We start from the raw sequence: 26,718 nt of genomic DNA, 5'->3' as shown, positions 1-26,718 counted from the left end.
GATACGCGCGATGGCACGCGCACGTTTTAACCGCGGGAAAACGAGGTCGCATGTCGCATGCCGCTTGTTTCACTCGACACTTTTGCAATAATAAATATTTACCCTGAGAAAGCACTCGGGTCAATGTTTTTGATTAACTATCGAGCCATAAGTTTCAAGAAATTTAATGCACATAAAATAATAGACATAATAATTGGAGAGAAATTCATTTTTGCTTCATTAATCGCTCAGACATTATACAAATTAATAGATGCAGACAGCGTGCGCCTACTTAACTATTTATGTTATGCTATCTTTTTACCACGCGCCATGTACCTTCTTTGGCCTAGTGTGCCTTCGATATTGCTCAGAGGTACAAAAGGTACTGGCGCTAAAAGCTATAGTCAATTAAATTAAATTCGAAGTTCCTTTTTATCCAGTCACGCGCGCATGCGACTAATCCTTTGGCGATAATAGAGCTATGTCATTATCGCTGGTTCATATACATATATATCATTACATATCTCACGTAGGATACATGTGCTCTGTATATCTACGCCCGTGGCAGCTGACAGTAACAAATCTTCGCTGAATTAACTGAATTACAGGAGTGTTAGCAAGCGAACTGAATCAAGCTTCTTGACATCTATCTAAGAAACACGTGAAAGCTGCTATTCAAATAAGCCCGTGGAAGCAACATTGCAGATCTGCTGTTATCATCAATATTCGAAGCAGCTTATGGCATCGCTATTACTATAATCTTACGGGTGAATTTCTTTATACATTTCTTCTACTTCAGTTTCTCCCTGTGTTAAAAAAACAAGATACGATCGTGATATTTATTTCTTATTCTTTCTACGAAATGATTACGTTCCAAGATGTGTCAATGGCCAACAACGAAGATGGAGCGGCGCCAAAAACCGCGGATGCAATCCTAGGAGAACCGCGAGTGAATGACAAGTAAATCAAGTGTATATAATTGGAATTCAATTCGCACAGTGGCACAGATACACGGCATTAGGATTCTGCTAGCAAACCCTCGCGTTTATACACACACGCGTATAAGAAGCAGACATATGCGTGCGCGAAGTTATCAAACTTCGACTCGCGAAAATAGTTATTTGTGTAACAAGTGCGGGAAGTTGAAAATTGGACACGAGTGCGGAGTGGACTCGCCTTCGGCTCGTGCGATCACCCGCACGAGTGTCCAATTCTCAACCCGCACGTGTTATACACCCTATTTTATATTACAAAGTGCGTGGAAAGTGGCCCATTGCATACGGCCATCTGTGCGACGGATGGCCGATTCCGCACGCGCGAGAGATTTCTTACTCGAGGCCGTGCAGGAATAAGATATTCCCGCACGCAGTGTTTCCTTCAACTTTGACACCCTGTAATTTTGAAACTAAGCCGTTTTGGACATATGGTCATATGAAGTTTTTGTCTTGAATTTGTGTAAGAAATTCCCTTAAAATCTCTTAGAGTACTTAACTACCACCCTGTATAAGCATTCTATTTATCTTCGTTAATTTAAGATGATGAAAAGGTCGTTTCAACAGAGGCTTGATTAGATAAACAGCTATACTTCTTATTGTTAATACTTCTTACGTTTTAAATATTGAGCAAGTTTTATAAGTGCGAAAATAAAATTCAATAGCACAAAGTCTATACGGCCAACTTCGATCATTTATAACTGAAAAACTAGTGTTATCTCATTTTGTATCAAGATTTTTGACAACGATTAATCTTCGAAATACGTCGTGACTATTAGGAATTATATATCGCGAGTGTCTCAGAACGGAAAAATAAATCACACTGTTTCGACAGCGGAGAGTGTATAGGTATGCGCTAACAAACGCGGTGAATGAATTCGCGAGTAGGTGTAAGAATGCGAGTGCCGCGATCGTAAATTACAATAAGCACCTGGTGTTATAAAGCATTTTTACAATATTCGCCTAGTGCGACGGTGTAAGTGCGAAAGTTACAGAAACGAAAGCGGCGCTACCAAGACGATTTCAGCTAAATTAGACGCATTAAGATCGCCCATTTCAGATATTCGCCTTGTTACACCTGACACCGTCTTCGATTGGTATCAGTAGTCCGCTTTCTTAGGCGCGCATTAGTTCTTGGTCTCGCGAAAAGTGTCCCACTTAAACATAAGTATGAACGTAACATTGTTATCATATATAATGATACCTTGATTACGGAACATCATTTATTTACGTAAGATGCTACTGCACCGAAAAACACACACAATAGTTATCTATATAAATAAATTATTCCAAATGATGAGATAACCATGAATCGAATTTAAAATCAGTATTTGCCATAAAAATTTCTTTGTACTTATTCAAATTTGAAATTAAATAACACTTCTGTAAAAACTTTAAATTGATTTTTTTAATGACAATTTATATTTAATTTACCAAATTAGCTTCGCGTTGACAATAAATATTTAAATTGAAAGACCGTTGTTTTAAAAGATACCAAATTCACGAATTCATTCATCATCATTTCCAATGCTTTATTAATCTCTTTATATAGCTTATTAATTAATTAGTTATAGAAATATGAGCAATTTCTCATATATTATTTCTACATTGCAATGTTGATCGCAATGTATGTACCAGCAGGAACTTTTGAAGGATATCTCGTTTGATCTAATTGATTTCATTCTGACTTTTTCCTTGCCGTTCACAATTAGAAATGCACCAAAATTTCACTACAAGATTGTCCTTAAGACAAGACAGAAAAGCGCGAGAAATCGGCTCGATGCGAAGAGAAACGCCGCGTAGGCCCCCAGATCAGGGGATGTCGTCGCGCAGAGAGACGAGGGGATTGGAGTAGAACGGAAGGGGTAGAGAACCGCTAGAATCTAGAAGGTTAACAAAATCAATACCGAGATGGGTGGCACAGCACAGTGCGGGAGAGAAAGAGAGAGAGAAAGATGATGAGAGACAGGGAGGGAGGGAGGGAGGGAGGGAGGGTGAGAGAGAGAGCTGGTGGTCGGGCCGCTCGCGCCGGGGGGCTAGGTCGGCCACCGACCTTTATCCAGGCCAACTGCATCATCCCCATTCCCACACACGCACGTATCGCGCGGCTTCGGGGAAAGAGGTGGCGAAGGGAAGAGGTCGTCTATTTTCACGGCGGGCCGTTTTCGTCGGACGAAAACAATCCTGAGCGTAACATAACCGGACGCTCCTGGCTCCAACATCAGAAACAGATCCGCATCCTGTAATCGGACTCGTAATAAAGCGTACTTGGAATCGAAAGCAAAAATTATTCGCTTTGCAAAACAGTTATTCCATGAGAAATTGATATGGGGTTTGTGTAAAAGAACGCACAAAACTCGTTGATTTTGAGTCGAAGATTAACGACAACGTCCAAAAATATCTTAGAAAGATTTCTTATCAGACATAATCAGATGAATGTGCAGAGTATGTAACCGAGATGGATTAGGATAATTTAGGACTTTGCGACTCTACGTCAAGGCAGATATAGTAATTTATGATATAACCCTTCATATATATCTAGTAATTACATTAAATATTTAGAAAAGTTAAATTATGCTTTTAAAATTTTGATAAAATTTTTCCAAAATAATTGGTTAAACAACATTTAAATAAAAATATAATATTTCTCAAAACTAATTCAAATCACAAAAAATTAAGAGAAAAGAAATAGATATATATATATATATATATATATATATATATATATATATATATATATATATATTACTTGATGTTGCTCTATTTTCTATTTAAAAAAATAATAATTTATTAAAGAATAAAAAACGTTTGTAAAATACTTTAATATTTAACGTACGTTTCATCTGCTGACTATATATTCTTTACGAAGAATAGAGATCGTTACATTTAATATAATTTTACGATGAGAAATTGCATTGAGTTTCACATTTCAGACCTCACGACGAATTTATCTCAAGTTTCTTTCACAACGTCAATGTAAATTTATTAAGTATCGTTTTTGACACGCGACAACTTTGAAGCGTTGCCACATTCGAAATATATACGATTACCGGTGAAAAAGTGGAGCTATTAATCATACCACTTACGTGATTGAAATACGTTTCGCAGGGTAAAATCGGGTCATGCCGAGATCGGATATTGCTCCATTATAATCGGCCAAATATCGACGACGACGACGACGACGACGACGAAGAATCAGAGAGTGACGAAATTTTAAAGAAAAAGCTCAAATAATCGTGCGCAAGTGTACGTTCCAAGAGAGCTACTGGTGTAATCTAGAGTACGATCGGCCGCGCCGTAAGGTTCGTACATCACAAATCCGAACGATTAGCCTAGTTACTACACGGAGGGAAAACGCCCGACGTAATGACGTATCTGCGTCGTGAATCTCGATATAGCGGGAACACGAACGTCGCTTTTGAGCTTTACAACTCGCTTATCATACCGCCAGGATGCTTACCATCACGCAAGCGTTTACGGGAAAAAAAAGCCAATGACTGTCACATCGAATCTCTGAATACGACGACTGCACTGTAGAAATGCGAAATGTCGCGTGTGCAATGCTCGATAACGTGCGAAACGCGAATTTCATTTCTTTTTTTCAATCTAAGGGCTAAAACACATATGACAGTCGTAGTCGTGGACGTAAGTAACGCAAAAGCTTTGGCGTATTCTGATCTATCAGGTCGGGAACTACGACTGTCGTATATCGCTACGCCATGTTATGTGCTTTGGCCCTAACGCAAACGCACAAGCTTTGGCGTATCCTGATTTATCAGGTCAAGGACTGCAACCGTCATATATCGCTACGCCATATTATGTGCTTTGGCCCTAACGCCCCACATCGCATCGATTTTATTAATTAAAGATATTAAAAAAAAAATAATTGAAGACATTTTAAAAGAAAAAAATGTCTTGTGCTTTATGAAACAAATAATTTGTTGTTATTGTGTATCTACATTAAATTACAGAATTTTTAATCAAAGAAATTAAATTACACAGTTTATTTTTTATTGATATTAGGCGAGAATAATTTACTTGACACAAATGAACAATTTTATTCTTAAATTATCGTGCGCTTTTACGTATTTCGTAATATTATATGTATATTGCAAAAATATGTCAGCTGGTAATCATAATATTATTGTATTGCACATTAAATAACAATTAAATATCATAATTAGATATCATAATTACTGAAACAACGATTCCGAACTATCTACTTATTGTTAGATAAAAAAATTCCGACATATATATAGGGTAACTCCGGTATATACGCCGCAGCTTAAGGGAAACTTAATTTATCGAGTACTATTTACTATGTTTAAGACAAATGAATTATACCAATAAAGACTTTATACTGTCTACTACTATAAAAAAAATAGAAATATAAAATGTTCATTCTTTGTATTTAATAAAAAAAACTTTTAGAAACCCTTGCATTTTTGCCATATATCCCATAGGAGTGGGATATATGACATTGATGAGTGAAATATACGCCTTATAAAAAATTACAAATAGGTACTGTTTATAAATAAAACAATAAAATGTCATAATAAGTTATAAAATATATGTAAGAAGTTTATTAAGATGTAAGAATGATAAACAAATTATCATAAAACTGAAAAATTTTTAAAAGACAATAGAAGAACGATTGATACATTAAAAGTTATTGGTATACGATCCAAGAAAAAGAACGCATAGAACATTTCGATTTTTACACAGAGCATCTGTAAAACTATGGCATACATCCCGCATGCTAAAATGCTGTATATCCTAAACAGAAGGGATATACAAGATATCAAGCTGAACAAAGAATATAAGAGCTATGCACTTGTATTTTGCTGTATTCCATCCTTTACTATCCCTCTACACTTATGTATCATGAAATAACCATTAAACCTTTTACATTCCCTACTGTAATCATTTTACGTAAGTCATAATATATGATCGTGCTACTTACTACGGTGAGAAATCGATTCAACTCACGACGGTTTCGTTAATATTAACAGTAAAGAACTGAAATTACAACACAATACTAATATGGCATAAAGGCAGTGATTTGCGAGCAAGTATCTCTATTCCTTCTATTTTTTCTGACTTCTGCGGCGTAAATCCTCGCGCGGCATAAATACCGGAGTTACCCTATATATATATATATATTTAAATGATTCAGCTGAATATCTCTTAAAGTAAAAGAGATTGGAAAAATTGTTTCAGACAAAAGTTGTTTAGTTCGAAGAGAGACCTAAGATGGTGTCATTGGTTTGACCATGGATGGTCGTTTAAAGCTCACATGAACGACACCTTTAATTTCTTAAATGAAAACCCCTATTTTTCAATGCATATTCTTGTAGCTAATCTCGAGAGCTTTTCAAAACACTATAATAAAGTATTTTTTTGTTAAAAACTTTTGGAATTATGAGGCTTGAAAGTTCTAGTATTTTGACATAAAATACAAAATATCTTGTAAAACATTAATTTTTCGGTAATTTTACCTTAATACTTTTATGCACAGAATAATGAGACGAATCAATTGGTATTAAAGGTTTAAAGTTCAAAATGTAAACCTTAATATCGTCTAAATGGTATATTTATGAAAAAAATATAAAAGACCTTTTTATAGATCGTTAAATTTTCTAAAAAAAATATGTATTGATTATTTCATAATTTTTGATAGTCGATATAGTCGATATGATACAAAATTTATAAGAAGCAAAAACAAGTTTTATAAAATTTATCCAACTTTAACTTTGAATATCTTTTAAACGGTTAAATTTATGAAAAAATAATAAGAGATCTTTTTTGTAGAGCGGTAAATTTACTACAAAAATCTATGTAGAGCAATGCTGTATTACTGTTTGTTAGATAGTTATAAAATTTTTTTTATCTTACTAAATGAAAAATAAAAAATCGCGATGAGAGCGACCTGTTAATATTAAATATTAAGGGCTCAAACTTTAATAGGTATCTTATTTTACCTTTCTGCAAGTATATATGCTATTCGTGAAATGAAAAAAAAGTTGCTCCAAAATGACACCCTAAATTATATATAATATTAGCATAAATTAAACAAATATCTAATATAATCTACAAGCACATCTACTTATCTCACAATTTGAATCAGCTTACAATGCGGGAAGATACAAGCTTTGATCGAGCCGATAATTTCGTAGCCCGCGCTACTTCTGGATGCAATCTATTTTGCGGATCGTGCAAGTATTCGCGACGCCGAAATCGCCCATAGATTAACGCACCTGTCGCACGCATAAATATTCGCGAATAAACCAAAGTTCTCGCGTTCTCCTTTTCGCGGAAGAAGAGAAACGAGAAGTTGGCGCGTCCCGCGATGAGTTCCGGTAAGCATCATTTCATCCGTGACAATTTAAGGAACATGTCCTCTTCGAGAGTACCAAATTGGAATGTGGCGCACGAAAGCTTAAAATCGTACATGTCGTTTCCCATTACGTGCAAGTTTATTTATAGTTTTCTGAACTTTATGTATTAATTCTCTCGAGTTAAATTATCTATAGCTCATTATCATAAAAATTGCATAAGTCAAGTCTCAAAATAGTAATACTAATAATAATACGATCGATTATATTACAAGCTAGAATTAAGTAAATATTATGAATCGTTATCGATCACGGCGACATCCTGTTGCATAAAATTTTCTCATGCAAGTATCATATATATGGACAGACACAGTCGTAAAAGATTACGAGATTCTAATTCTCATTAGAGCGAACCTGTCAAAGTAATGCGAATAATTGATTTCTGATTTCAACATGAGTCTTCTGATATCTATGATAATTTCAAGTTCTGCCTACTCACGCCTACGGATTTGCTCAATATTACACGAACATACCAAATTTTTCACGACGCGGCACCGACTTGCAACCGAGATGCATCTTGCGCCGACTCTTGTCTACGAAAGTGGAAGTGCAAGCGGAGAAACTTGATATTCAAGATCGCAATTAATTCCTGCCGTATAATACGTGTGTATGCAAGATTTATAACCTGTTATTATCTCGTGAGAGCCGTAGGATGTAGGAAACTCAATGTGCAACGACGCGCGATTCATCTCTCGACATATTATCGTCAAACCAGATTAATTTTTCTGCAATTTTTCTGAACTTTTTGAATAATAATTAGGTTACTGTTTGTGATTATTCACATAATCAAAGATATTTATTTAATTTGTCTCGAAAGCTCTCTCTCTCTCTGTTCATATCGGGGTGACGTAAAATATAATTAATATATATAAAAACTACTTCTCTAATAATTGCTATAGAGGAAGTTCGGGTAATTTTAACTATGCGAGCAAGTTAAATCATCACAATATCTAGATTATTAAGTAATTTAGCGAACAATAGTGGAATTACTATAGCTGCTGGCTCCCTAATCTAACGTACAAAGCGGCGACGTGGCACAACGTCCCATAAAGTAACAAATTAAAACTCAAAATTTGGTGTGTACCGCTTACAGCGTAAGGTTAGTATATCAACTTTTATTTTGCAGTCAATCTATTTCACAAATTTTTAGTCGCTTTTTGTTTCATGTAAAACTAAGATAAAACTTTAGTGTAATCTATTTAGCAAGTGTCATATGGTGTACATTTCTATTGTGTACGATAAGAAGATAAAAATAGCGATATCTTATAATTTTGAGATATAGTTTGTATATAATACTTTTTATAAGTACTGCATTTTATATTTTATTGTGTGTTTCTTTCTTTCAGGAGTAATAATATTATAATAAGTATACATTATAAGTATATATTATTATAAGTAAAAGTTTTAAACATGTTACATATATTTGTATGACATTAATTGTTAGTAAAAGAGCACAAAAATAGAGTTTGTAATATAAATTTGAATATATAATAAATATGTAATATAATAATTATTATAATTTCATTATTAATATGTCTTAAAATAAATATGTAATATAATAATTATTATACTTTCATTATTAATATGCCTTAAAATACGATAAAAACTATTTTTTGTAAGATTAATAAAGTAGTTCACTTTGCCCGACGTGATTTAAATTACCCTATAAAAGTATACCTTCGAAAATGTTGCTATAACATTAAACTCACTATAAATAAACAAAATTTGTTAGAAACACGTTTTAACAAACATTACAAATCAACCAAAACAAAGTTTAACTATCTTCAATTGTTTCCAAGTTATCTTGAAAGGCTTAGAATAGTTTCGATTACCCGAACTTTCTCTATAGGATTATTGGGTAATCTGTCAAAATACAAGATAGCAAAAATGAATGTCATAGAATACTATTTTTACTGAAATTATGAGATAGACATTAAAAAAAGACACGTCGAATTGACGCGATTAATTAAATCGTCCCAATTAACGTACTCAGCGCTGACAAGAAAGACTGGCGTCGGACGGAAATAAAATGCAAGGTATTAGCATTTCTCCTCGTCCGAATTAGCATGCCGCACGTAGCTAGACCGCGATTTAGGCCAATGGGCAATGACGATGGCGGCAGAGTCGTCCTTGCCAAGTAATGTCGTCCTGACGACGATCGAATCGGCGTTTACGCGACCCGCTTTTTTTCCAGGAGGTAGAACGAGATGCTAAATATACTGAATTTACTCTCTCTCTTTTCCTTTCTTTCTTTTTCTCCCCATCTTCTCTCTAAAATATCGGAAATATTCACAGATATCGATTCACGTAATTTCGGTACGAGAAACACATTTAGATCGGAACCTTAAACCGCACCGAAGCGAGACCTATTGGGACGGCGAAACATCACGCTCAATCGCGGCGCAGCCGCGAATTAAATTAGGCATAATTTAAATTCAGGATATCGGGCTTCCCGAATGTCACAAAAAGTCACCGTGCGCGTCCGCGGAGATTTACGAGAGGGAATGAAAATCCGCTGTATTCGAAGAACCCGCCGCCAGATATTTGCGGCGAATTTAGGGGGTCTCGTTTAAAGTCGGACAACCGACAGCGGACAAATCATTTTAACGAGCGTTTTATTCAAATTCGCCGAGTTTTTTCACAATCCGAGATGCCGATCAAATCGCCTTCGTTGTCCAGGTTTGTCCCATATCAAGCGAATGTCAAAACACGTTCGAGATACAGGGTGTCCCGATTCCCCGATTTCTCCATTCATAGTTTTCCTGAACATTTTAAAGTCAATTTGTATGAAACGCAAATTTTATTAGGTATCGTTATCTTTTCACTGCTTCTCAACATTTAGATTTAAATATCTTTATTAAATCTTTAGTCACAAAAATATATTTTATGATTTTAAATATATAAATAATATACCTAAAATTTGTTACATAAATTACGTTTATATAATTCTTATAATCAATCAAAGCGAGAACACTCAAATGTTCGAAACACTACGTGATCTATACGGAATTAGTCATATATGTCGTTATATATATACTTGCAATTAGAATAATATTCATATATAGTCATTCTTTGATGAATAAGAATTTCTTATTTACACATGTGTGCGTATGTACACGTGTATAAATAAAAAGTTCTTATTCATCAAGAAAAGACTATGAATACCGCCCACAGAGTCGATTTGCTCCGCTCGTTCTGTTACTTTTAGAAGATCGAGTCTAGTATACCGAAGACCATTTATCTTCATCCACGCTGTCATTTCTTTTCATTTGTTTCATTATCGTGGTACGGCAGCCTCGATCGAGACCTGCTCTATTAGCGATATGACGTCGCGTGCACATGCAAAGCCCTTATCACATGACAGTGCCGAGTGCATTGAACCTACGTAAAAATTCCGCATAGAAAGACAGTCCGAGCTCGAGTTTTCAATTTAATCCTTTCGTTCGACTACTTCGACTATAGTTCGACTACTGAAACGATATCTAAGAATATCAGAAAAAATCACGTGTCCTACATAAAATATTCTGTATTTCGATATGGCAAGTTTGATGATAATTTCTCAAACAATTTAAAACATTAATTAGAGGAGCACAATTTCTTAAAACTGTTTAATTTAGTATTGTAGGTATATTTATCAATTAAAAAAATTTGTTACTTTTTAGTCTTTAAATATTCAATGCTTTGGATTTTCGGGCGTCAATGAAGTTTGAAATTGTTTCTTTGTTACATTCTTCGTATTCTTATCAAAAATTCGCTATTTGTCCAAAGATAAATTCTGATTTTCTTGTTAATGAATACAATCTGTTGAAACTATACCCAGATGAGATGAGTGATTTGTGATTACCGGTTAGCCCTGAAGAGTGGCAAATCTCGGCCGAGGTCGTATGTCATATACACAGGGTGGCATAATGAAAGCATCGACTCACCTGCCTGTAAAGTGCTATAACCAGCTATGATAAAAGGATAACGAGCCTCTGACGAGGCTGAATAGCCGCAGCCGCGGTCGTAGCAAACGCTAGCCTTCGATTCGCCACACTAAATGCTTTCAATTTACCCGATAATGCTCGTGACGCATTTCCAGCGTGAAGAAACGAAATTGCTTAGATATAACGAGATAGGCGAGCAGAGCAGCGCGCCTGAACGTTTAATAGCCCGCAATTAACTCCCTGTCTGGTAAAGGCGAATTGGCTTACTTTGTGACCGTAATTATTAACGTAATGCAACTGTAACGGTTACGACAGCCTAATAATCACGCAAATATTAACCTTCGGATTGCTATCTACTTTGTGACACCCGCACCATTGCATTGCAAAATTTAAATAAACACATTTTCTTTATATATATGTTTACCTAAGATAATATATCGTACTAACGGGGATATTGATTGCGTTTCAGCAAGATAAATTTTTTCATATAAGTAGGTAATGATATAAGAAACCAAACGCTCTCGATTATTCGATTACAGTCGAGACACGATATTCATTTTTTTAAAAGAGAAAATATTAATTCTTACTACGTTTGAAAAGATTTGAATAATGCAAATCGCGAAGTACCTCTTGAAAGTTAAGACAGAATTGCCGTATCGTTTATGTGTTAGTAAAATTGTATACAGTATAATAATTAAGCCATCCACGTACAACGGGAACAGGCCATTAATTGAATACAACATCGCATATAACGTAAATGCAGTGACGCGTGTATTCGTCAATGAAAGGTACACGTATATGCACTGTCAATTCTTGCCACGGATTTAATTAAGGCTTGCCTGTCACTGTTATTTGCATGGTCCCTGTACGAAAAGCGGAGGCTCAAACAGATTGCTTCCATGTCGGTCCATAATTTAATTTACAGTGCGCCCATTTTAAAATTCATGTATTACATACATAAAAATAATTTTTAGATAATTAAGTTGTTAGGTTACTAAAATATTCCTTACTCTCTTATATGCCAATATATGATGAGAAAATTATTTGACATTTTAAATTTACATAGGTATATATATAAGTAGACTATATATACAATATGTATATAAATTTAAAACGTCAAATGATTTTCTTATAATATCGATATCTAATAAATAAGGAATATTTTAGTAATTCAACAACTTAATGATCTAAAAATGATTTTCTCTCTAAATAGATTTATCACAAACAACTATGTAAACAATTACACAGAAAATCTGTCGCTCAGGCATTGCGATTGTGAGCGACTTCCACCGTTTGTCCCGATTTTTGGCAAGGCTCAGTTTCGACAGAGAATGTCAAACGTATATTATTCTACCCTGATAGAACAACGAGCAGCGAAAAGATGAGTATCGCAAACACATACCTGGAAGAAAAGAGAGAAACGGTGCCGCAATGACGAAACGAGGAGGAGAAAACTCAAACTCTTCACCACGTCGCTGCTAATCGGAAACGAGAATGGTACGCGTTGCCTGCAATTAAAAAAGACGATGTTCTTAGGGAAGATCTCGCGGAGCGCAAAATCGCGCCGCCCTCAGCGGCGATATTATTCCCCGCACTCGCGGTATTTCTACGCCCTACGTTCACGCTCGTTAAGCCACGTTTATGTACGCTGGAAGTGAAGTCGAATGCCAGGGCATTCTACACGCGCGTATAGACACACATGCAGCCGATAAAATGCCGCCTATTCGCCGGTACGCGGAATATAGAGAATGAATTTGCAGTATATTCAAACGCGCGTGGTATATAAAACGAGATAGAAATGGAAACTAGACACCTCTCTCTTTCCTCCCTCCCGCAAAACGCAATTATTATTTTAAGATTATGAGAGAGAGAGAGATTGTGGTTTCTTTTCCAATCAAATAAGTTACTGCATTTTTTGCTCTGTCTTTTCGACATGTTATTATTGCTAAAGTTTACTGATTATTTTCAACAACAATATGTAGCCTAATCAACATTTATTAAATATTAAATTACTTTTAAGTAATTTAAAATATTTATACAGAAGAAGAGAGTTATATAACTGTGTACCTAACTAATTTATAAATAACCATAGTATGCCAGAATTAGCAATATATTACAGCAATAATAACGCTCTTTGGACTATAATAGATCAATTATCTATTCTATATTATCTATTACTGTGTGTGTGTGTAAATTCTAATATTAATTTTATTTTACAAGAAAATATTATTTTTTGATAAAAAAGTTTAGTTTTTCTTCTTTCAAATATTTGTTAAGTTTTAATCAATCTATGTTTCAAAATATCATAAAATACAAATTTTTTATATTTGTTCTAATTTTTACTTATATAAATGTTCCTTAATAATTAAGAAAAATAAAAAAGTGGGCATATATGTACCTATAGTAGCATACCTATAGTAATACATATACCTATAGTAGCAGAGCTAGTTAAGTGGTTGGAACAATTTCTATCGACTAAACGCTTCTAATCTTCATAAAGTTCTCTCTTTACGACGTCTGCAAGAAGATATAATAAGATCGCGATTGCGTATATTCAGGTCAATTAGAGCTAATTCCCTCCTGTCGCGTAATTAATTTTGCAGCCGATCGAAACGGCCCCTCTCACTAGATAAATAGCACAGAGTCGTTTTTCTGGATCGTCCTTACTTCTATAACTAGCATATTTATGAAGAATTTTTAATCGAAACAATAATACCTATTATCCGTTTTGTAATATTTAAAAAATGTAATGGTTCGAATCTGACTGAAATGTCACACAATGGCATACATTCAATTCGAAATGGGTAAATTTTGTTTTTGTCGACACGTTGCGTCAAATTGAAATTAAGAACCTAGATAATTAAAACTACGACCGCGTACATTTTCTCGATACTTGTGATATTATAATGTAACAGCAATGCTAATACCTTTCAATAACATATATATGTAACAGGAAAAGTTTGCAATGACTATGCCAGTGTCCATTACTTAGATTCCCAATATTGCACTTAATAACGGATGTTTAATCACTGACACAATGGCTAACGCGTTCTGCGATGTTAAGATCGATTAATGCGAGAGTCACTAAATATTTTAAAACTTTGTAACAGAATATAATAGAGTATACTCATTACAAACTTATAATAATATGCAACTGCGAGCGCACAACCTGTGCATTTTAATGGGCATCTGCTGTTGGAAATAATGTTCCCGTGGGCACACGAGTGCCTGTATTAGAGATATAAAGATAGAGAGAAAGAGAACGAGAGCTAAAGAGAAAGATATATAATATACGGCCGGTTTCGTCACACGCATCCGCGACAGCGCTTAATTGTTTATGACAAGGCTATTGCTTCGGCATTCTGTCAATCATTTTCACGTGCGTGTGCATGCGTTCACTACACGCGGATGTATTGCGTTCGCTCGACGTGGGAATGATTAAATGCATTGTCATTGTAGCAATTACAATAAGAATATATAATATCAAATACATATTTTTCTTTCAATATATATATATATATATATATATATATATATATATATATACTAAAAGGAAAATATGTATTTGAAAAATATGTATTTGAAAAAATATATATATCTATATTTTTTCATATTTTTTTGTAGAAAAACTTTGCCTCCCTTTCTCTAACTTTTCCTCCCTCCCTTTCTATGTTATACAAGGGCTGCGTTCCACTTATCGCTCACAACGTCCTTGTTTAACATTTGACAAACAACAAGGATGAAATGATTCCACGAGCGTTGCGAGCGATAAGTGGAACGCACCCAAGGTGTTTTCAACGTAAGTAGAAAAAATTGAAGGAAATATTCCGTGGCTTATTTTAAGAAGAAAAGGTTCTATATATATACAAACATATGCCTTAAACTGTTTCGTTTTCAAAATACACGATGTCAAAGACGCAAGCCCCTGGTGGTTCTAAAAATGTTTCATTGCTATTGAAATGGTTCTTAATACCACATGTAGGTATACCAAATTTGGATAAAATATCTTTAAACGTTTTCCTTTTTTTTTCACAACTTTGACATCCTGTATTTTGAAAACGAAGCAATTTAAGGCATATGTTTATAGGACCTTTTCTACCTAAAATAAACCACGGAATACCCTTCAATTTTTTGTACTTACATAGGAAACATCCTGTCTATTTGTCAGCTTATCATAAAACATATTCTTATAACTCATCAAATAACAAGTTATTAATATTTGAATTCTTACTGAATTTCAATTTATACAAAGCATAATGAACTCTCTGCGAGACATGCGAGACATGCCGGAGAGAGAGAGAGAGAGAAAGGGGAGGGGGGAGAGAAAGAGAGAGAGAGAGAGAGAGAGAGAGAGAGAGAGAGAGAGAGAGAGAGAGAGAGACTATTTGAGTGTTTTACTACATATGTCCTCCGGGGCGAAGCCCGGGTAACCTGCTAGTAAGTAATAAAATTTTTACACAAAAAATTACGTGTTGCGAGTTATCATAATTTGAAAGCGATTATTATACTGAAGATTATTTTTAAATCTTTGCCGTTGACAAATTCCGCTAATTTTTCAGATATCACGAGAGAAGGATGATCGCCATTATCAAGCATACAGATTAAAGAAATCGCATTGCACCCTCTAAAATAAAGCTGAATATAACAGGCGAAACAATCCAGCGTTTACGACGACCGAGTGGCGCCGTAAACAGGATAAGACGTACCGTAAAATTTCAGTGCGGAGTCGTTTAAATCTGATATTTTTATTTCAACTTCTCCTGACACATCTGCTTGCCCATTCCTCTTCCGCCACCCATCGCGATGAACGTTTTAATTAACGATCCACATTTGTGGAATATGATCGGCAGTCACAATGATCATCGACCTGCAACGTGGATAATATGCCCTATTATGCTCCAAAATAATTTCTTTAAACCTCCCCAAAACGTGCGAATCCGAAAAAAGTAATTCGAAAATTACAAACAAAGTTTAAAAAAACAAAGTGGATTTTTGAGAGCTATTCCAATAAATATCGATTAAAGTTCGCCACGATATAATATTCCATCTATTTCTATTTTTGTTTCTAAAAAGTGACTTTAAAACTTTAGTTGCTTTTCGTTTAATGCTTATGAAATATATATCAGAATTGATCAGAATGCGCTCTTGAATTTGAAATTAATTTCAGATCTTGCATCGCAAGATTCTTCAATTTATATATCGAGAACAAATTCTGTGGCACGAGAACGTACATCTCGCTAAAAAGTCTCTCACTCCGGTCGTCGCTTCCTCCTGCATCTATTTTCGTTGTACACGCATTTGTACACGGGTAGAGGAAGTCGTCGCACGAGAACACGTGGTATTCCGTTCACCGCGCCGCGTTTCCGTCTTTCTGCCTTCCCTCCGGCGCGTCCGCTACCGATCAATTTGGAACGTTTATTTCTGTGTTTACTTCGCACAGTCGGCACATGAGCTCCGTGCTACGAGACTCAGAGCTCCAACCTCCGCGAGACAAAAATGATAGGACAACGCTTCTTCTCGCGATAGGCCTTCGAACTTACGTTAAAGAACTCGTTAACTCGATCGTGCGTTTGTATACCAAACCGATCTCTGGACTTCGCTCTGATTACATGAACCATCAATGAAAATGTAGTTCAAAGACAGTCAAATTTAGCTACGCGCGTCATTAGCATACTAACTTGCCGCGCATATTGTGTGTAGATAAAGTTTTAATTATATACATTATTACTAATTAATAAGTAGATACTCATATCTTTAAAAACTCGGTACATCAAATTCGTTTGTGAAATCAAACGTTATCTTATATCAAACATCAAAATATAAATAAGGTAAATAAATCTTAAATAACGGGATAATTATTTTCTACTATAATCTTTTGTGCACAATTTAAGATATGCTCGTCTAAACGAATAATACATTTTTAAAAACTAGCTACGTCTTGTTACTTTCGATACACAGAAAAAAAGAGAAATGTTAAATCAAGACTTATAATACGCAAGAATCGGTAATCTTGAAATGAAATATAAAGAAAACTTGCTTGAATGAGGACATTTATATAGTTCAACTAAAAGAAAAAAAAGAAACAAAATGTTGAAATTCTTATAAGAAAATTATAGATTTTTGCATATTATACATAATACATATACATATACGAGTATACATAAATCTTGATTTAATACTTGTTTTTTTTCTGTATGAAATTATCAATTATATTAAAATAGAAAATCTCATTATATTTTAATATAAACTTTTTACAGTAAAAAATTCATTGTTACTTTAAAAACGTTTCTGAAACCGATGCAAAAAAAACATGAAAATTGCTTTAATTAACTGAATCAAATCGTAACACAATTTCATAGAGACCTTTTTGTCATGTCCATTTTTTATTGTTACGCATTTAAATTTCAGACGTCTTTTGCAACATTTGAGATTATGATTCTGAAGATAAAATGTTTGATATCAATTGAGGAATGTTCTCACTAAAAGTTTACATGGAAAATATATTTTACAGTATTATCCTAAGGACATAATAAAATCTATATATGTATGTTTACTGTCGCGATATTTACGACACCGATAAAAATACTGATGAAAAACTCTATCGATCTAAACTGCACCATAAGAATTTGCGGACATCATTGACGATTCTAAGATATAAATACTAAAACGTGTCGTACCGGTATTTCTATGATGCCAAACAATATACATATATATAAAATAAAGATTCTTTAAGTTACTCGCATTGTTACCAGTTACATATAAAGATAAAGTACAGGTTTTTAACTGCCTTTAATAAGAATCGTAAGAGAGAGAGAGAGAGAGAGAAAGAGAGAGAGAAATATACAGTAACAGCAATTTTTATTGACGATTTCTCGCATCTAAATACAGAGGGCCGCTTCACCAATTTTATGATAGAAAAAATCATAATCTAATTATCCATTGAAATATTGAAAAGAAAGTAAAAGAAGAGTAAAAAGTAGAAATAAAAAGTTTAAAAGAGAGATAATTTCGTGTATACATTTATTATGTCTAAAATCACACACATCACCAATTTAAAAATGTATAAAACGCCCTCATATTGAAACCGGTTAATTTTAGCATTTTTAAATGCTAACGGTATAAATTTCTATACTTGTTAATTAAAGGATCACAAAAATAAATAAATAATTTTTTAAAAGTTTAAACACAGTCGTATTTGAAATGGATAATATACAACTATAAAATTACTTTATTTTTGTACTAAATATTTTAGTTATTTAAATAATGCTTTTATAATAAAATAGGGCGTGCAAAATATACCAAATTTATTTATACATGGATTATGACCAATGACACTGTTTGTTTCTAATTGCATTCCTGCTGCTGTAGTTACTTTCGCATTCGGATAAAAATTACTTGCCCCGACCTTAATTAACTGATACAAGATCCAATTCCCAGATATATACTACTGAAAAGTCACAAGTTAAATCGCGTAAAACTTTCCCAAAACATTTTTATCAAATGTAGATTCTAAAAATGTAGAACATATCTATACGTATGTTCTACAAATATTTAGCACATCTGTTGCGCCTTTAATAAAAACTCCAAAGCTCGAGAAAATGATAAACCTCTAAATAAATTATATTTACGATTTTGTCTACCTCTCTCTACAATATAAAGAAAGAAAATTAAATAGTTTTTTAATATGGTTTATTCGATTATTAAAAAAAGCCAAAGCGCAAATGTACAATCGATCTGATTCACTGATATGTAAAATAATGTAGATTGGAGAGAAAATGTTTATTATGTTATGAACAAAAACAAATTATTAGCCAAATGTTGAATACTGGATTTCGCACTCGTTTTCAATTTTCTCGTCATAAATCTCCGCGTAAAGAAAAATGAAGATGACTATCCGAGTGAACGCGCGAACTCACCTCGTTGCTGTTCGACAAGCGTGTCAGGTAACGTATCGTCGCAATATAACGATCGTCTCATTCTTCTTGATCGCTCGTTCAGTCACGCATGTCCCAGGTGTATTTGCGCCGTCGTTGACAGCGACGCGGAATGAAAACGGTGTAAAATATGCCGCTCGCGTGCGACGTTTCGCGATACACCGTAACCGTACGCGTTCAAACTGAAGTTGCCGCGTTCACGTGACCACCGAGCTACCGCGCGGCGCGCGCACGGCCAATCGAATCAACCACCGCCGCACATCTATCAATGCGCGCGCTACGGCCGTCATATTGCTCACCTGCGGAACGAATTGACGGCGATAGAGTTCGAATTACACCAAATTAGACGCAATCCGATATTTGACCAAAGAGAAATGTAATGCTTACACGCGCACGTCTATATAGATAATGCGACAAACTCATGACACTCTCATGAGTGAGATAAATTTAACATATATATATATATATATATATATTATCGCAATATTTGCCCTAAAAGTTTTCAATAAAAGCAAATTCTAAAAGTGCAGAATATCTATTTATATGTTCTACATACCTATCGTATAACACTCAGATAGCAAAGCGTGTCTGAGCAAAATTGCCAACCTGTGATTGCTTATGATGCTGGCAACTTGCCGTATATTTGCTTCAATGATTTCGAGTAATTTAATATTTGAAGCAACACGCAGGCAACATTGAATGTATTGCCAGCAATTTATCGGCAAAAGAACAGCATCAAATTTACTTCGCGTTGTTGCTTATAGCAATATGACAGCAACAGCTCGAATTTTGAATCAGTTATATATAATATATGGGTGACGATTTTAGATCGCAGTATAAGTTGTCAACAAGTTGTTGACAAGTTGCTATACAAAATTGTTATATCGTGAAGGCATCAACTTGCCGACAAATGCGGACTCAGTTGCCACAATTCTGATAGCAACATATACTATGTTGTCAGCAACATGCCAGCAACAATGCAGACACGTTGCTATCTGGGCATATATTGCATTATAAACCTAAAAAAATACGAAAGCACCGGACAAATTAAACTATATAATTAAACTTTCCAGATAGCAGAATGATGTCAAATGACGCATTAATATAACGTCTTAATGACATTCTCTAATATCAATAATACGTCAGTCAATAATATGTCATTAAGGCTCCTGGTCCCTGAGCCGAAAACTCCGCGTTGACGTGGCGACGCACCGTCGCGGTAAAAATAAGAAACTCTCTCCCATGCCAATGGGAATAAGCGAGAAATGTTTAGAATTGACATGTTGAGAATTCTTGCGTAGTATTTCCAAATATAAAGATATTTGCTTAAAATAACACTACAGATCACTTCAGCACACTTCGAAAATACTCCGAGTTGAAGTTAAGTCTACCCCTTTCCCTTGACAGTTAATAAACAGCCGTAAAATGAATGTAATACGAAATCTAGTAATACGCTTGCGCACAAGCCTGCATCGTATCACATTCGTTTTACGGCTGTTTATTAACTGTCAAGGAAAAGGGGTAAACTTAACCTCAACTCGGAGTATTTTGAAATGTGCTGAAGTGATCTGTAGTGTTATTTTAAGCAAATATCTTTTTATTTGGAAATACTACGCAAGAATTTTCAACGTGTCATTTCTCGCTTCTTTCTCACATTCCAACATGGCCGCGAGCCGCGATGAGTACCCTGCAGGAGCGTTAAGACGTTTTTAGACGTCATTCCGCTACCTGATTTTTATTCGCCTCATCTTTCAAAAAATAATTTTCCAATATGGCGATTATTGAAGAAAGCAAAAGAGCGTGAATATTAGGATGCGGTCACATGGACTGATATTTTCCGCGTAACGCGTATCGCGTAACCAATCAGAAGCGCGAATATGCGTAACCGAAAATGCGAAACGTTTCTATAAATTTATAGTTACGCGGTTACGCGTTACGCGGAAAATACATGCCATACGACTTCAGCCTTACGAATCACAAAATAACGCGTAAAGAAAAGCGTGCGCGACGATAACAGCCGCGCAAGTGAGTGCGCGCACTCACCTTAATGCGAATCGGCAGGCAACAGGATGTGGGTCGTCACGACGCAACGGAGGTCGTCGCATCCTCTCATGTCGGTCACTCGTTCATTCAAGCGTAACCTCGATGAATCTACGATGTCATTAACGGCGACGGAGACGAAAACAATAAAAAAATATGCTGTTATGGCGCTCGACGTTTCACGATGCGCAAGTAGCGAGCGTTCGAACTGAAGTTGCCGCGATCACGTGATCACCGTGCCGTCGCGCGGCGTGCGCACGCGCCAATCGAATCAGCGGCGGCCGGTGCCGCGGCCACCATATTGCGCTTCTGCGGGACAAGTTGGCGGCGATTGAGTTTGAATTATACGTATTCGATGTCGCGCCGAGGGGAAATGCAATGCTTGCACGGCGCGTTTCTAGGCGACGGGCCAAGCTCGCGCATGACATTTGCACGAGTGAGATGAATCGTTACGATCGTATACGTACATACATAATATACACGTCGCGACGATTGAAAAGGATTTCGTCGTGCGTTAAATAGGAACTGTATGATTTCGGAAGTATGACTCGATAAGATGCAGTTATCTTAGATGCGGGAAAAAATTCCTCCTCGAGCTTACGGGAAATAAATTTAGTCTTAATAAATAAATGTTTTTGATTTCGTTTTATTTTGAAGAACGCATTATTCCGCGACAATGGGCGTTTATGAAACGAACAGAGGGGACATAGAGAACGACAGAAATGTTTTTATAGATCGCACATATATATGAGCTTCATACGCGACGCGACGTACGAAATGTTCGTGAAACATTTAGGTTAGCGAGCGATAATTAGGTCGACATAAATACGCAATTGCGCAACTTTCATAACTGTTTATTTGTGAGAAAGGGAAAATAATTCACGCCACTGCAAAATCGGCAACTGTCACACGTATCGCCGAATACACTCCGTCGCGATACGCTCTAGTGACTTTGCAAAATGCAATTAGTCCGTCTCCGACCAATGTGTCGACAAAGTCATTGAACGCTCCGCATTCTGGCGTTCTGCAAAGCCCCGATGAGGTAAAGCATCGATGCACTTGTGTCATTCCAAACGATGAGGCCCCGGCGACGGGAGGATTCCAGTTCGCAACTCTCGCGTTTCGCGTATTCCCGAGCCATTCCATCAACCGACGGAGTGTTTTTATCGTGCGTCACGCTATAATAATCGTGCGGACGCTGGCGATATCGTTCTATTCCTGTTGCGATCTAGTGACTTTCGACGCGACATAGTAGCGCCCTGTGGCGAACAGGCCGGCGGCCAGCAGCAGGCTGGCGACGGTGAGGACGACAGGATGAAGCATCCACGAGCGGCGCTGCGAATCGACGTGGAGTAGCTCGCGCAAACTCTCGTGGATGTGATGCAGCGTGCCGCGCAGGGCGGCATCGAGCGATCTGCCGGCGACGCGGCCGTCGCCGCCGCAGCAATCGTACGACATATATATATGACGCCGCGTCGCTGTTTGGCATGAAAATAAATATAGCGGGTACGTCGTGACGTGCCGCGACGTGACGCGACGCGGCTCACGCTCACGCCGCGAACGGCCGTGAGCGGCCCCGTAGAGAGATACCGAGTTTCGCGGCTAATGCGTCATCACGATGCACCGTCAACAGACGGAACGAAATCTCGCGAACGTACATACGTGTGCATGCGTACGAACAACGAGCGCGGTGGGGTGAACGCCAAGCGGGTTTTCGCTTTCGACTGACTGAAATCGAATGAACTCGGATCGCACGTCGTCGCACGCCCGCTACTCCGTCCGCGTGTGAGTGCGCCGCGTCGCGCGTGCGTGCGTGTATGCTCGCGCGGACGCATGCTACACGCGTTCGACCTTGCGGTCTACGCCTACGCCAGTTTACGCTACACGATTAAGCACCGAGTCAGCGAACTCTTTGCTCTCTCTCAGCGCCGATTATATTTATTTATTATAATGATAATACAGAGCATTTCGTGCGCTCGCTCACGTAGGTTAATTCCCTGGTGGAAAAATGTCTTAGGCCATTATTCATAATCAGATCTTATCACTGAAATATATATACTAACTGGAACAAGCGCTGGGCCTGCGATATGCGAGAGAGAGAGTATGTCAAGGTGTCTCGAGCAGCGCTCTGTCCTTGTCTGATCTTCTTGATCGGCCTGTACTTCATCCTCACTCCATCCTTCCCACTCTTGACTACGCTGTGAGCTAGACAAAGAGGAAAGGGGAACTTGGGACTTCTTTTCTTTCTCATATCGCTCGCCTGTCGTGGATTTCTATATATAGTAACGCTCGTTCCACTTTGCATATATATTTCAGTGGACCCTATATTTAAGACCATCTTATAAGTACAATATCTTAAGATATGTCATAAACCAATTACAAAATCGTATTAGCATCTTAAGACATTACTTAAGACGGTCTTGAAATAAGTTTCGACGGCTACGTCTCGATATTCACTACCAGTACTGAAAATCTATAGTATGTGTGACGTAAAAATTTTCAGTCTATAAATACTGGCCTTAGAATTTTTCATATTATTAATCAGAATTTTTGAATTGTAATAAAAATTTTAAGACTCAGATTTTTTATACAATTTGGAATGTTTAAAAAAAAAAACTCAGACAAGATAATAATGAAATATTTCAGATTTTTCCCGCCAACACATCTTTGTAGAAATCTGAATAAATAAGTATGAGAAAAATTGACGTAATTTAGCAGAAATTTTCGTATATACTTAATAAAAAATAAATTATACGAATTTAAATAAATGTTTCTTATTGCGCGCGCGCGTATAGTCTTTTTCTTAAGTTTCTTAAGTTAGGTGACGAATAAAATATCGTGCTCAGCTCGGCTTACAAAACGCGAATGTGGAGATGAAACGAGTGATTTATCATTTAAGTATTTATCAATGACAAGTGCTGCACGCTGCATGTATGATACTTAGGGCTGTTCCCTTTGGACGCTTTCGTACTGAAAGCGTATATATATTCTATCTTTCTTTAACATATAATGTGCAATAAAGATAGAATACGCTTTCAGTACGAAAGCGTCCAAAGAGAATGCAGCCATGATGTATCAACAGCAGTCACATATGCGTTGTAATTTTAAATGACCACTCGAGAAATTGTTGTAATATATATATATCGAGGCCCGAATGGCAATATGTAGATTAAGTAACTTTAATTTTGATTTCACTTATTTTTTATCTTTTTCTAATTCTTAGAACTAGAAAAATAAGTTAAACCGAAATTAAAATTAATATACATAGACATGAACACAAGTAAGGAAATAACTACGTTATTTATATAACGTACTCAACTAAGATGCTATAAAATTAAGTGAAAACTTTGCTTAATAAAGAATAAGGCTATCGGCGAAAAGAATTTCGTCGTTTTTCATTCTTTTGTTTTATTATAAATTCTAATGTGAAATTTCACAAGTTTGAAAGTAAGGCGGCTTTAAAGCTGATAGAGCGCGATCATTGACTACGGGATAATCAATAGTAAAACAAATGATTATTAATTGGAGGAACCGAAAACAAAATGTAAAAAACGATCACCAAAACAAACAAGCTTAGACTCGTCAAACTTGCCATTTTTAGACTGAAAATAGCATCTCGACATCTAGTTATACGCACGATACCTCTTACAAGCGACAGTGTGAACAGTGCTTTAAACTACGCTATAGCTTATATCATCCTCTCGAGTCCCTGAAAGCGCAGGAATGCCACTCCGCAACCCACTGTGAAAGTGGTTAATTGCGACCTTTTAATGTGCCAACATTTTTTGCCCAGGTTTTTCTACGTTTTCTCAGGAAGGCTAAAAATGTAACCTTTTCATATTATAAACTGCAAAATAAACAACAAAACTCTATTGTTGAGTATAAGATTAATAAAATATTTGCAAAACGATATAAAGATTGAATTATTATGTATGTGTGTGCAGGAAAAATAAAAATTACACCAAAACTACCAGAAATTATATACAAATATATTTGTATGATAACACAAAGTTTTATTGCATTATTCAAAGTTAACGTCTTCTTCTATCTCTCTTCTATATATATATATATCCTACGTCTATCATACAACTGGTTGATACGTTATAAAAAAACAAACTAATCAATGTAAATGTAGTTATATTTTTTAATAAATATTTTGTAAGTGTCACACACACAGTTCATACCTTCTATGTAACTATTTGATATATTATTTTTTTTCATCATTTAGATTATATTTTGTTTTCAATTTATCTAAATCTTCCATCTTTTTGTCAACATCAATTCGCTTAAATGCTTTATTGCTCTGATAATATAGAACCACCAAATAACGATTGCATACATTAAAACCGCTCAAGTGGTCACAGGCATTCTTTGCATCAAATATATCTTCGTACACGACAAATGCTGTGCCTCTAGTCTCCGCCGTGTTACCTCTGAAACGAGAATTATAACTTTAAACATTAACTTGTTATTAGATTTACTTCATTTTGACTTTTACTATGTTTACGTGAGCGTAACTTCTGAAGCTTACGATAATTCCTCTGCGTAAACAGGATTTTGCAGTAACTTACGATAATTCACTCCGCGTAAACGAGTGAATTATCGTAAGTTACTGCAGAAGTAACGCTCGCGTAAACGTAGTATTTGTCAACTATACTTACACTCTAATTTGTCTGATAGCTCCGTACTTGCCAAATATATCATACATTTCTTCAGCTGTAATTTTATAAGGTAAATTCCTAATATACAATACTCTGTTTACTTCAGGTGGCAGCCTTACCTAAAATAAAATTTTTACTTGTTAGAAAACAATATACATAAGAAGTTAGGTTAGGCTAGTATCAAGATCACTACTGTCCGTTAATATAGTGTACGTTTCGTGTATATTTACATTAGCGCGACGTTGCAACATTGCCATAGTCATTTTGGCGAATTAGTTTGTCCACTAAAGTTCTCGCAAAGTTACAGAATTAATTTCGACAATAAAACGTCCCACAACGCCGATCGACAGTCAACAGGAGTATGCTCAATTAATGTCAAGTATGCTGCGTTCGCCGTTCAGAAACTAATCAGTAATCAGTACGACATTCATGATCAACCATCGTATACATGGTTAGAAGACGGGGCCCGATTTTCTAACGAGAAACGTATGCGCAAACTCTGCTCTAACAGAAAGGCTGCAACGTGATTAGCTATCGCACAGTTTTTAGCCAATAAGTTTGCAGCTTTTCTGTTAGACCAGAGTTTACGCATACGTTTATCGTTAGAGAATCGAGCCCCAGGTATTTAAGAGCGATGCTTACACCGCGTGAACGCCCAAACCGAACGCATCCTTCATTGGTCGAAATCTAGTAAATCTGTCCACTTTTTACATTTTCACCTCGTGAAAAGATACGTAATGCTCCCTGGATGCACCCATTGGGCGCGTTCAGCAGACCAAGCCGCTCAACAG

The 26,718-nt window shown here is 36.0% G+C and overlaps 2 protein-coding genes across 4 annotated transcripts in view; both read right to left on the bottom strand.

The window, feature by feature from the left end:
* Positions 1 to 21,757, bottom strand: part of Oatp74d (Organic anion transporting polypeptide 74D) — a 144,573-nt gene extending 122,816 nt beyond the window's left edge. Inside the window, exons 1-2 of one of the 2 annotated variants that reach the window (XM_077416538.1) lie at positions 21,270 to 21,757; positions 12,695 to 12,800 (exon numbers count right to left, since the gene is read on the bottom strand). The gene's annotated coding sequence lies outside the window, so the exon portion shown is untranslated. The remainder of the gene's footprint in view (positions 1 to 12,694; positions 12,801 to 21,269) is intronic. The other variant, XM_077416539.1, reaches the window with a different exon arrangement.
* A 139-nt stretch (positions 21,758 to 21,896) lies between these two features.
* Sf3b6 (splicing factor 3B subunit 6) lies at positions 21,897 to 26,355 on the bottom strand. 2 transcript variants are annotated; one of them, XM_077416551.1, is made up of 4 exons: positions 26,158 to 26,355; positions 25,928 to 26,046; positions 25,451 to 25,699; positions 21,897 to 25,084 (listed from the first exon to the last, which is right to left on the bottom strand). In XM_077416551.1, the coding sequence occupies exons 1-3, from the start codon at positions 26,188 to 26,190 to the stop codon at positions 25,474 to 25,476; spliced, it is 378 nt and encodes a 125-aa protein (XP_077272677.1). In that variant the 5' UTR covers positions 26,191 to 26,355; the 3' UTR covers positions 21,897 to 25,084; positions 25,451 to 25,473. The 2 variants fall into 2 exon arrangements, with proteins under 2 accessions (XP_077272677.1, XP_077272676.1); XM_077416550.1 differs by lacking the exon at positions 21,897 to 25,084 and having other exon boundaries at positions 25,235 to 25,699.
* Between the last annotated feature and the right edge of the window lie 363 nt (positions 26,356 to 26,718).

Source organism: Temnothorax americanus, unplaced genomic scaffold (assembly GCF_048541705.1).
Source record: "Temnothorax americanus isolate GAGA-0224 unplaced genomic scaffold, ASM4854170v1 Scaffold43, whole genome shotgun sequence".
Taxonomy (NCBI): domain Eukaryota; kingdom Metazoa; phylum Arthropoda; class Insecta; order Hymenoptera; family Formicidae; genus Temnothorax; species Temnothorax americanus.
This window is presented reverse-complemented; position numbering and strand designations above follow the sequence as displayed.